The following is an 11,745-nucleotide window of genomic DNA, read 5'->3' on the forward strand; positions in this document are numbered from 1 at the left end:
TCTCCTCCCCATCTCCTCTCCCATCTGCTCCTCCATCTCCTTTTCCATCTCCTCTTGCATCCTTTCCTTCTTCCTCTCTAACCTTTAGTAAGGACTTAATATTTGGAATGAAGGGATAGATGACTGTGGGAAATAGAGACTTCTTTGTGCTGCAGATGTCTGGGAGAGGCTAGGTTAGTCAGTGTAGTCCAATCATCGAGGAAAAGGCTGGGGCATGAACACTCCATCTGTCCCTGTCAGAAGGTTCCCAACGAAGGATGTGCACTTGAGCCCCTGTCCGTGCTGTGGAGAAGTCCCCTCTGCCCTGCTCTTCTCAGCTCCAGCTGCATCTCCTGAGGAAAGCAACACTTGTACTGTATATTAATTGCCTGTTTCTTTCTTTTTTCTGTTTTCATTCATTTTTAACTTAAGATGCTGTCTGCAATGTGTGAGTGAGTGTGTGTTTAAAGGCTTTCTCATTTGGAGATCAGGCCAGATAGCTTTTTGAAGAAAGTCTGCCGAGTGCCTAAAACAGTGAAAATTCCACAGGCTGCCTCACACTCCTGCCCTCGCCCATCACCACAGCGCTGCAGACGGAAAACAAATGCAGTGATTGGATACGCTACAGTCACAGCTGAAAGGCAGGGCAAACCCCCTTCCTCTTTGTCAAGGGCTGGAGTCTGGCTGGAGGGAGCTCAGGCGAGCCCTGGCAGTGCTGAGCAAGCACTGGATGGGTGCCAGCTCTGTGCTGCGTTGCCTGGCTGTGCAGGAGGACATGGCAAGAGCCGTCTTTATGTGTTTGAACATGAGTACAGCTCCCACAAAGGCCAGAAGGGGTCGTCGGGTTCCCTGGAGATGGAGTTACAGACGTTTGTATGTAGCTACATAGGTGTTGTGAATCAAACTGGGTGCTCTGCAAGAGCATGGTGCAAGGATGGTTGACATCTTTAACCCCAGCACTTGGGAGGCAGAGACAGGCAGATCTCTGAGTTTGAAGATCCCTGGTCTCTATAGCGAGTTCCAGGACAGCCAGGGCTACACAGAGAGTCTACACAGAGTCTCATATTTTAAAAACTAAGCTAAAGAAAGGGGAAGCTGAGGTGGGGAGCCATTTCCAAGGGCAAAATAAGGGATGCTGGGAAGTCTAGCTGTGTGTAGAGAGGACAAAAGGGTGAGTTGTAAGGTTCCCTGGCAAGAGTGAGGGGCTCACATCCAGTCAGCGTAGAAGGAACCACAGAAATGCAGAGGGGACATCTCATGACATCATTTAAGGGATGGAGAATGGCTTCACAGGCCATTTCACAGAAATTTCAAGAGTGTGGAGGACGAAGGAGGACACCTGAGGTTCACCTCTAGCCTCACAAGCATGTAGATCCACACACAGGGGGGAAAGGTCACTCAAGGAGATAAATCTGTATGTGTCAAGTCCTGGTGACTAGTGCACACAGCTTGTCATGTGGAGAGGAGAGAAGCAGAGGGAAAGGGGAGAAGCTGAAGTGGTCGAGGAGCCATTAGAGCAGCATCTCTGAGTCCCCAGGCAGAAATAGGGAGCCATGGACAGCACTGGTGGATCGTGACCCCATGGGGACTGGATGACCATTGCACAAGGGGTCACCAAAAGACCAGTGCACAAGGGTCACCTAAGACCATTGGAAAACACAGACATTTACATTAGCATTCACACTGTAACAGAAAAGAGGTTATGAAGTAGCAACGGATATAATTGTATGGTTGGAGGTCACCAGAACATGAGGAGCTATACTCAAGGGTCACAGCTTTACTAAGGTAGAGAACTGTGGTATACAACCAGCACTGAGTGGCATTTGTTAAAAACATCATCTTGACATAGAGTTATTACATGAGCCAACTGTTCTCTTTTAGGTGTTGACTGACAGTGGTGAAATGCAGCTGTTGTAACAAATGTGTCACAATATTCATAGTAGTAAACAGCTGGAAGCAGCTGATGCGCAGATGGTTGCGTGAGCATGGTGTGGCCCATTATACAGTGGAATATTATTCAGCCACAAAAAAGTCAGAAGATGAGACACCTGGTACAATGTGGATGAGCCTTGTGGACATTACACTCAGTGACTGAGGCTGCTGGGTCACAAAATACAGTGTTTGGAGCTGTTTGAATGAGAACAGCCTCTATAGGTTCATATATTTTTAATTCCCAGTTAGTGGAACTGTTTGGGAAGGATTGGACCGTGTGGCCTTGTTGGAGGAGGTGTGTCACTGGGGTGAGCTTTGAGGGTTTAAAAACCCACAGCAGGGCTGGAGAGATGGCTCAGTGGTTAAGAGCGCCGACTGCTCTTCCGAAGGTCCTGAGTTCAAATCCCAGCAACCACATGGTGGCTCACAACCATCCATAATGAGATCTGACACCCTCTTCTGGTGTGTCTGGAGACAGCTACAGTGTACTTAGATATAATAATAAATAAATCTTAAAAAAAAAAAAAAAGCCCACAGCAGGTTCAGTGTCTCTGCCTGGTACCTGCAGCTGAGCATGCAAAGCTCTCAGCCATTGCTCTGGCGCCATGGCTGTCTGCTCCCACCTTGATGATAATGGACTAACCTTCTGAGACTGTAAGCAAGCTCCCAATTAAATGCTTCTTTTTAATAAGAGTTGCTGTGGTCATGGTGTCTCCTCACAGCAATAGAACACTAAGACACTGTAGGACCCAACTTACAGAAAAGTCCTCAGAGAAACAAAATTCATAAACGCCGAGGAGATAGGTGTTGGAGATAGGTGGTAGGGAGTCAGAGTCTAAGCGAGGGAGCTTCTCTAAGCACTGTGGTGAAGACAGCTACTTGGAAGACTGAGGCGGAAGGAGCTAAGCCCAGGGGTAGTATAAGCAACTCAGTGAGACTCTGTCTTAAAAGGACCCCGAGAAGCAGGAGAGATGGCGTAGCACCAGTTGTTCTGTCTGAGGGCTTGGGTTCGATTCTCAGCACCCACGTGGCATCACAGCCCTCTGAAACTCCAGCTGCTGGCATCAGAACCATCTTCTGCCCTCTGTGGGCATCAGGTATGTATACGGTGCACAGGTAACACCAATACCCATAAAGTACATTTAATTCAAATCCATAAGAGGCAAGGGCATGGGCAGGGGCGGGGCCCCACCTAAAATTCCCCAGTGAGGAGCTGGGGGCGTGGTCAGGGGCAGAGCCCAACCTAGAAGCCCCGAGGAGCTGGGGGCGTGGTCAGGGGCGGAGCCCCACCTAAAATCCCCCAGTGAGGAGCTGGGGGTGTGGTCAGGGTGGAGCCCCACCTAGAAGCCTCCAGTGAGGAGCTGGGGGTGTGGTGAGGGTAGAGCCCCACCTAGAAGCCCCCAGTGAGAAGCTGGGGGGCGTGGTCAGGGGCGGAGACCCACCTAAAATCCCCCAGTGAGGTGCTGGGGCTGTGGTGAGGGTAGAGCCCTACCTAGAAGCCCCCAGTGAGGAGCTATGGGCGTGGTCAGGGGGTGGAGCCCCACTTAGAAGCCCCCAGTGAGGAGCTGTGGGCGTGGTCAGGGGGTGGAGGCCACCTAAAATACCCCAGTGAGGAGCTGGGGCGTGGTCAAGGTGGAGCCCCACCTAGAAGCCCCCAGTGAGGAGCAGGGGGCCTGGTCAGGGATGGAGCCCCACCTAGAAGCCTCCAGTGTGGAGCTGGGACCCCTGTGTGATCAAGCAGCTAGGCTGTCCAGAGGGCCCAGTAAAATCAGAAGAGGTGAGCGTTGCCTGGGGTCATACACTCACCTTCCATATGCCCCATTTTCATGCTCTACCTTAGGTCTTGATCTCTTGGGGGTTCCTCATAACCAGCCCTATGGTCTCCAGGTTGTCCCCTCTGCCCTTCCTTGGAGCAAGACTTAGGCACATGTAGTAAAGGCACTCTGTCCTTGGGGTGCTCCACATGCTTGGTTCACACAGGCAGATGGAACACCTGCTTTTAAATTCAATTAAGTCAGCCTCCTGTTCTGCGTCTGGAATACATTACCAGCCAGGGACAGCAGGGAAGGGAAAGGGAAAAAGCAGAAAACACAACACAGGCCTATTTAGAGATTTCCCTCTAAAGGGATTTTAATTCTCTCGATTTATCAGTGTTCTGCGGAGCTGGTGACAAGCTCACTTGGTGCGCCTCTGCAAACCTGCTTCAGCCACATGGACAGGTTCAGGCACAGCTCCCTGCATGCATCCAGCCACCCACGATGGTGATCATGATGATGATGATTATGCTGATGGTGATGATGATGAAGGTGATGATGGTGGTGATGATGGTGATGCTGCTCTTGCTAATGGTGATGATGATGATGATGATGATGATGGTGTTTAGGGGACCAAGACACGGAATGCAAATGATGCCAGACAGGTCAGAGGGCACCAGTTGTCCCCAGAAGTTTGATTGTTTTCCACCAGTGTATAAACTGTTCCAGTCGGTGCCATCAGAAAGCAATCCACATCCAGGGCCGCAAGATAGCAGTGAAGACCACGGTGTCCCCACTTAGACAGCACTCATTTGTCCTTAATCACCAAGGGAGATTAAGACCACTCCTCAACTGACCCGTCTCAAATCCAGGACAAAAACTGTAGACTGTCACCTCTCCTACATCACACGCGAGTTAACAGCCAGTGTCCATCACACACATAGGGAAACTGGGGTTTGAGAGTAAGAAGAGCTTACAGGCTGGGTCTGACCCCACTCTAGTCTCTGTAGCTGAGCATCTATAAGAGGCCTCACTGGCCTGTCACAGAGGTGGAGGGGAAGTGGAGACCTCTGTGATCTGAGGCTCACGTGGGACAGGCTTAGTTTTCATTAACTCCTAAGGAGTCAGTGGAGGGGACTTTCCACCTCAACCGAACAGGGCTTAGGGAGAGGGTGCTGGGGAACGGACAGGAGGACCCTGGGCTCACTGGCAGTCTGGCCGGTCAGCAGGCTCCAGGTTCAGTGACAGACCCTGGATCCAAAATGAAGGCTGACCCCAGACATCCTACCTGGGAACAGAGTAGAGATAACTGGAACAGGACACTGAGTGGGGCATGCTCAGGGAAGGGTGGGAACACAAATCCCTCAAGATGCAGATTTCAGAAGCTAAGTCAGGGTATATACAAAGGAGGGAGGCTGCTAACCCTGGGGAGGTGCCGTAGTGGCATCCGAGTCTGAGAGGGACAGGTGCAACTGTTGGATAGCAAACGCCTGAGGCAGGGCTGGGTGACAAATTGGAAGTCCTGTGCAGACCAATGACCATGGCTGGTGCTACCCAGAGGGAAGCCAGAACCGAGACTGGCCACGCGCAACCTGGACGCCACCATGACAGTTAACTTTGAAGGTACTAGGGAGCCATGGATGATCAAAGACAACCCGGCTCCGGATGGGATTTGGGGATCATAGGACTCTGCTGCAACTGGGAGGCTGGGGAAGCGGGGGGCGTGTGTGTGTGTGTGTGTGTGTGTGTGTGTGTGTGTGTAGGTTTAGCGGCTGAGACTGGAAAGGTAAGGTCACAGGAGATGTATGTGATCGTAGACAACATAGCCACGGGCAGCATTTGAGTCACTTCCACTGCTGCCTGCAGTGAAGCGCTTACTCATCTCAGGCAGCCCTACCACGCTCAGGGAGGAGAGGGGTCCAACCCACTTCCTCCAACACTTGGAGCATACAAAGTCTGCACTGCCATCTACTTCCTGTGACCACCGAGTTGACTCGCTCCCTCCTCTGCCCACAACCCTCCTTCAGACCAACTGCAGTCCTGCCAGCCTCCTTCTGTGCACGTGCGCTCCAGCCACACAGGTTCAGTTTGTCCGTCTGTTCACACGTCCACTACCCAACTGCCAGGTCCTGTCCTGCCCCGGGACCTTTGCACCGCTGTGTCCCTGCCCCGCCCCACCTCACCCCCGACCCCCACCCCGACCCCGCACAGACGTGAGGTGTGGCTGGGAATTTGGGCAACGGGGATCATGGAGCTGGTTCTCGACGCTCTCGCACACAGGGTTCCTTTTTGAGATGGGGGAGGGGCGCCCACATTTCCCTTCTGACCCCCAAAGCCACAGGGAGAGGCCCCCCCAGGAGTCTGCGCAGGCGCTCTGGTGATTCAATCGCAGCGCGGACCCACAGCCAATGGCTGCGTTTTGCGATGAGGTCATGCCAGGCTCCGCGTTTTGATTGGCCACTGTGAGGCCACAGACACGTCCTCCTGGGCGGGACTCTTCGCTTGGCAGCCCTGGGCGGCGGGGCACTCAGAGACCAGGACACGTGCCTCAGGCTTACTGTATACTCCAAGTTGGCCTTGAATCCCTGATCGTCCTGCCTGTGCCGCACGTGCGCACTCTTATGCAGCACCTACTGTGTGCCAATTCACCCATGTTGCCAAGCTCTACACATTTATTGAGCACCTGTGGTGTTTCAGTCTGTCACCCACGTGGGGTGCGATGCCCAAACCCAAACTGCCAAGTGTACATTTTATTTTCTATTAACTTATTTTCTACTTACTTTTAAGTTATTTTGTCTTTAAGATTAGTTTGTTTTGTACTTTAGCCTATTTTAAATTCTTTAAAGGCATTTTTTAAAAATTATTTATTGGAGGGGAGCATTGCACCTCTGCTCACTAGAGGAGGTCAGAAAACAACTTGCTAGAGTCAGATCTTCCACCATGTCATGGGGATCGAACTCAAACCGTTGGGCTCAGCAGGAGAGCCTTCAGGCATGAACCATCTTGCTGGCCCTCGTTTATTGCTTTAATGTGACTTTCAAGTTTGTTTTTTGTTTTGTTTTGTTTTGTTTGATTTATTTTTATTATTCTTTTGTCTCATTTCATTTTGACACAGTTTTCCATCGTAGGCCAGGTTGGCCTTGAACTCTCGTGATAATCTTCCATGTGTCAGCTTCCCCATCATGAAGAATACAGGCGCAAGTCACAGTGGAGGCCAGGCTAGACTAAGTGAAAGACTGAGCCTCCTTTAAGGAGCAAACATTTAGGAAGCACAAACTCTAAGGACTAACCTGAGGTTCCTCTCCTCTTGGTCTGTGATATGGGGATGGATCCCAGGGCCCTGCTGTACTAAGCAATTGCTGGCCACTGACTGGGCTAACTTGGCCTTCAAGAGTTCCTTCCTTCCTGCCTGCCTTTGTTCCTGCCTTTGTTCCTTCCTTCCTTCCTTCCTTCCTTCCTTCCTTCCTTCCTTCCTTCCTTCCTTCCGGGGTTTTGGGTCATTTTGATTTTGTTTTTGCTTTGAGACAGGCTTTGGTATAGCTCAGGCAGGCTGTCCTGCAACTCATGAAGATCTACCTCCCTCTACCTCAGGAGTTCTAAGATCAAAAGTGTAGCCACTCTGACTGGCTCATCCACTGGTGGGTTTGTTTGTTTGCTTGGTTGGTTTTGCTTTATGGCAAGGTGTCACCTAGCCCAGGCTGGCCTCAACATTTTAGCAGCAGATATGACTCAGCCCTTATCAGCCTCCATGGGCTTTCTGTGAGCTCCAGAGCGCTCTGCCCACTCAGAGGATATGGACCCCAGGACTCAAAGCAGCGAAGGGCCTATGGAGTCTCTGGAAGGCAACCTTCCTTTTTCACAGCTGCATCGTAGTGAGCTGACCCTGGCCTTTCCCAAGTGGGAAAAACTCTCGCACATGGATGTCCCCCCCACACACACACCGGAGCAGCTGGTGGCCAGGCTTCAGTTGTGAAGAGACTGCGTGGGGGGTGAGGCTGATGCAGTGAGGTGGGATTTAAGGATTCAGTTAGATGTGACAGTTGCACAAGCTCAGAGCCGGGAGGGAGGGAGGGCGAGGGACAGAGACATAGAGCGACTGCTGCGACCTTTCCCCTTTCCTGTGCCGGTCAAGCTCAAGCTAAACAATCGTTCCACGTGACCTGATCACTGCTGTCGTTCCCCCCCCCCATCCCTCCGCACAGTGCCTAAGCACAGTAGGTCTTCAATAAAGCCTCAAAAACACAATGCAAAATGTGAATTTATGAAACAAGAGGAAAATGCCCGTGTTGCTGCAGTCCCGCTATGGGTGCGGATAGAGACATTAGAGGAGGGAGATCCCCCCACCCTCACCCCACCCAACCCCCATCCTCTAATTATCCTGTTGACAAGACTCAGGATCCCGCTCATCAAGATGGCATCTGAGAGGACGGTTGTCTTTAGCGACGCTGACAGCTAATTTGTGGGAAGTTTAATTACAGGCGGCGTTAATTAACTGGCAAAGCACTGGGCGAGGACGGCGGCCATCTGTTCCTAGGATGTCCTCCCCTTCTGGGCCAGGCCCGGGGCTTACCGGGGGAGGGGGAGCGGGAGAAGGGGGAGTCTGGAGGAGGACGGTGGGCGGGGCACAGGAGGGGGCGGGAGGAAGGCAGAGGTCGTCCAGCGCTGCGCTGCAAGGTCTGTCTGCAGAAGGTGTAGGCGCGCGGGCGGGGGCGGGGCTTGGGAGGGGTGACGGGGACTCGGCTTACACCCGGACCAAGAAAGGCTGAGACACCGCAGACCACCCACCAGGCCTCAGGACCTTTGCACAGGCCCAGATCCCCGAGGGCCCTGCAGCCTGCTCTCCTGATCTTTGCGGCCCAGCCTGGGAATCCTCGAGACTGAAACCGGGGTCCCCCCTCCTTGCATAGACCGACGGTTGTCTAGGTAGCCCATGATTGGAGTTCAAATTCGGGACCCTTCTGTCTCTACAGCCCGGTTCCAGCCGGCAGCCTCGCAGGAGCCCTGAAGGCTACAGTTCCTGGCAGCGCCTTGGCGCTCTGCAAAGCCTCAGTTTCCCCCTTTGCGGGCGAACACTGATAGAGCCGCCTGGTCGAAGGGCCCCCGCCGGAACCGGGGTGCAGAGCTGGCACGGGCGCCCCAGCAGCTGGGACTCTTGGAAGCCGGTGGCAGCAGGAGGCGTCTGGACACAAGCCCGGACCCTGATGCAGGGCAGAGAGGCTGCGACAAAACGGAAACCCCCACTCACAAAAAGAGGGGAACCCCGTGTGCACTTATCAAGCGCCTGCTGCATGTGGAGGCCACTGCACATCCCCAGCCTCCAAGGACAGTGGCCTTGTCCACAGTAGGGCTTCATCACTCCTGACAGCTGGGCAGTTAGTCAGTCAACAAATGCTGACCGCTCACCCAGGCCTTTGCACATACTGAAAATCAGAGTCATCCTTAGACTAGTGGGGCAGATATCGCTGCCGAGCCCGTTTAACAGATGGGAAAACTAAGGCTCAGAGAGGCGAGACAGTGTAGACTGTCTGGCCTGAGTCGCAAGCTCCAGGGGCAGGACGGTTACGGGAATGGGTGGGAGGGTGAAAACGAGACTGGACACTGGACGGCGCGGGGCGTAGTTATGCTGGGCCCGAGCGTGGCCTTGCTCAGGAGGGGGACAGGGCTATGCTGAGGCGAGGTTTGGACTGGGCAAGGCTATGCTGGGGTGGGGAGAACATGGCGTGATTGTTTCGTGGTGTGCAGGCGTGGTCTGACTTCGTGGGAGAGGTTGTGGCATGGCTACACGGAGGCCGTGTCCGGCTCCACTGGTTCCCTGAGCGCAGTGCAGGAAAGCGGGGAAACTATCCAGATTCAAACACGCTTTATTGGCCACCCCCCACCTCCCCTGCCTGGTTTCCGCCCTTCCCCCGTCAGTTGGGGTCAGGAGAGCTCGGAAGTCGCTTCTGGCGGCGCGAAGTTCTCCGCCACCCCCAGGGACGTGATGCTGCTGCAGCGACTGCAGGGGACTGTCCGGGCTAGCAGCTCGAGCCTGCGGGAGCGCAGGCGGGCCTGGATGGCCCAGATGGGCGGGCGGTGTCCGGGTAAGGGTGGTTCCTCGCCGCCTACACTGCCGTCCATGGAACCGTCGTGCGTGCTGGCCACTGACTGCTTGCACAGGGGGCACGAACGCCGCGCGGCGCGCGAGAACCAGGGGTCGATGCAGCGACAGTGGTACGCATGTGCGCAAGGCAGGATCTTGAGCCGTTCCCCCTCCTCGTAGTCGTCCAGGCAGATGGCGCACAGGTCGCTGAGGCGCGTGAACGTGAGCACTTGTGCCTTCTGGCATGTCTGCGTCTTCACCGCGGTGCCCCGGCTACCCCAGCCCCGGACCCACGGCCACAGCTGCCGCAGCACGAACAGCGTAGACGCGGCCAGGGCCAGGGCTCGGGCGAGCGCCCAGGATGCAACCACTACAGGGTGACACTCAGGGTCCGGGCAGGATTCCGCGTGGGGCAGCAGCACGCGGGCTGGCTGGTCGCAGCGCACGGTCACCTCCAAGTCGTCAAATTCGCGCAGCTGGCCTGGGGCCTCAGGGCGCACTGAGGCTGCTGTGGCTCCAGCTCTCAGTGCTCGCCGCCCTGTGTGCTCCCACGAGCAGCCTAAGGGCCGGACCAGTACCAGTGGGTCCAGTGAGTGGTTGTCGGGCCCAGGGCCCTCGATTGCGAGGTAGGCGTTGGCCGGCCGGGCCACCAGCAGGTATCCGCGTGCCCTCTTGGGGTCCACGGGAACCCCAAGCAGTGCCGGGAGGTCCAAGAAGTCTACATAGCTCAAGTTAACCTGAGCGTCTGTGGGCAACAGGGACAAGACCAGCCAAAGAGCCACCAGGGCCACCGGGGATACCCGGGTCCACGCAAACCGCGCCATGGCAGTCCCTACCTCCTGCTCCCGACATCCGATGAGTCCCTTGTGGGACGGTACCGAAGCCCCTCGGGCATCTCCGGAGGCACGCGGGGACCCCGTGGCCGGGTGGGAGAGGCGCCTGCTGTGGCCAAACTCCAGCGCCTCAAGCGGAAGAGGCTCCCGGCGACAGTCCAGCCCACATGATGTCCAGGAGACCTGCTCTGAGGATGACACCTCGGGGTTCCTACCTTTATGACGTCATTGTCACAAATCCCTTTGGCTGTTGCAGACTTGTGGCTAGTGGAGCATTACTTGATCCCTGACTTAGGTCATTCCCAGAGGAGCCCAGGTCATTTGCCCCATTTGATGTCAGCTCATGAATAGGGAAATTGAGTCTAACTTGGCATCTGAGCACAACGGTAGACTTCAGGCACAGGATTCCCGGTTGACAGAGCAGCCTCTTACCACCCCAGGAAACAGAATGCTGTTGCTCCTGCCAGCTCTGGGCTTGTGGCACGGCCATACAGACTCGGGGCTCCGATTGGCTGGATTCAGCTCAGTATGCCCACCCCAGAAGACAAATAAAACCCAAGAAGAGATAGGAACTTGTATTTTGGTAAGGGGATACATCCTCCCAAAACTCACACAGACTGAGGAACTCCCTTCCCCTCCCCAACCCGATACCATGGAGACTGATCTGGATCCATTCTCTCCTGGGGGACAGGTCCTCATCATGGCCAGTGTCATTTTGTAGCTCTGAACAGTGGATGCAATAACCATTGAGGACTATTATGCTAGTGGGGAGATCGAGGAAACAACTACAAGGATTCGTGAGGGTTTTTTTGTTTTTGTTTTTTTGTTGTTGTTGTTGTTTTCAACTACAAGGATTCTTTGCCTTCCTTAAACTAGATGCCTGGACCTCTACTGTGCCACCCTCAGAAAGGTCTTGCCCCCTCTGAACCTTGTTCCCCAATTCCCTGTGGCCAATCAGGGCTCTGGTATTGTTTGGTGTGACTAGTGCTCCCACCATCATCAGCTGTGACTGAAGCTCGGAGGCAGGGGCATGCTCTATCTCTGCTTAGGTGCAAAGGAAGTGGGACTCAGTTCTTTTCCAGCATCACTGTCCTTCGGCCTCCCAGGTCAGTCCCCAGGACTATGACTAAAGACCTGACATGGTCTGTTTAGAGGGAAGGTCCTGGTT

The 11,745-nt window shown here is 54.4% G+C and overlaps 1 protein-coding gene across 1 annotated transcript; it reads right to left on the reverse strand.

The window, feature by feature from the left end:
• Nucleotides 1-9,516: 9,516 nt before the first annotated feature.
• Nucleotides 9,517-10,740, reverse strand: Znrf4 (zinc and ring finger 4). The gene has a single exon (XM_021218545.1). It carries the CDS (start codon nt 10,566-10,568, stop codon nt 9,585-9,587), a length of 984 nt encoding a protein of 327 aa, XP_021074204.1. The 5' UTR covers nt 10,569-10,740; the 3' UTR covers nt 9,517-9,584.
• Between the last annotated feature and the right edge of the window lie 1,005 nt (nt 10,741-11,745).

The sequence above is a fragment of the Mus pahari genome, chromosome 18 (genome assembly GCF_900095145.1).
Source record: "Mus pahari chromosome 18, PAHARI_EIJ_v1.1, whole genome shotgun sequence".
Classification (NCBI taxonomy): Eukaryota; Metazoa; Chordata; class Mammalia; order Rodentia; family Muridae; genus Mus; species Mus pahari.

Coding starts and splice junctions, on each gene's coding strand:
- Znrf4 (XM_021218545.1), bottom strand. CDS start 10,568: ATGGCGCGGTTTGCGTGGACCCGGGTATCCCCGGTGGCCCTGGTGGCT.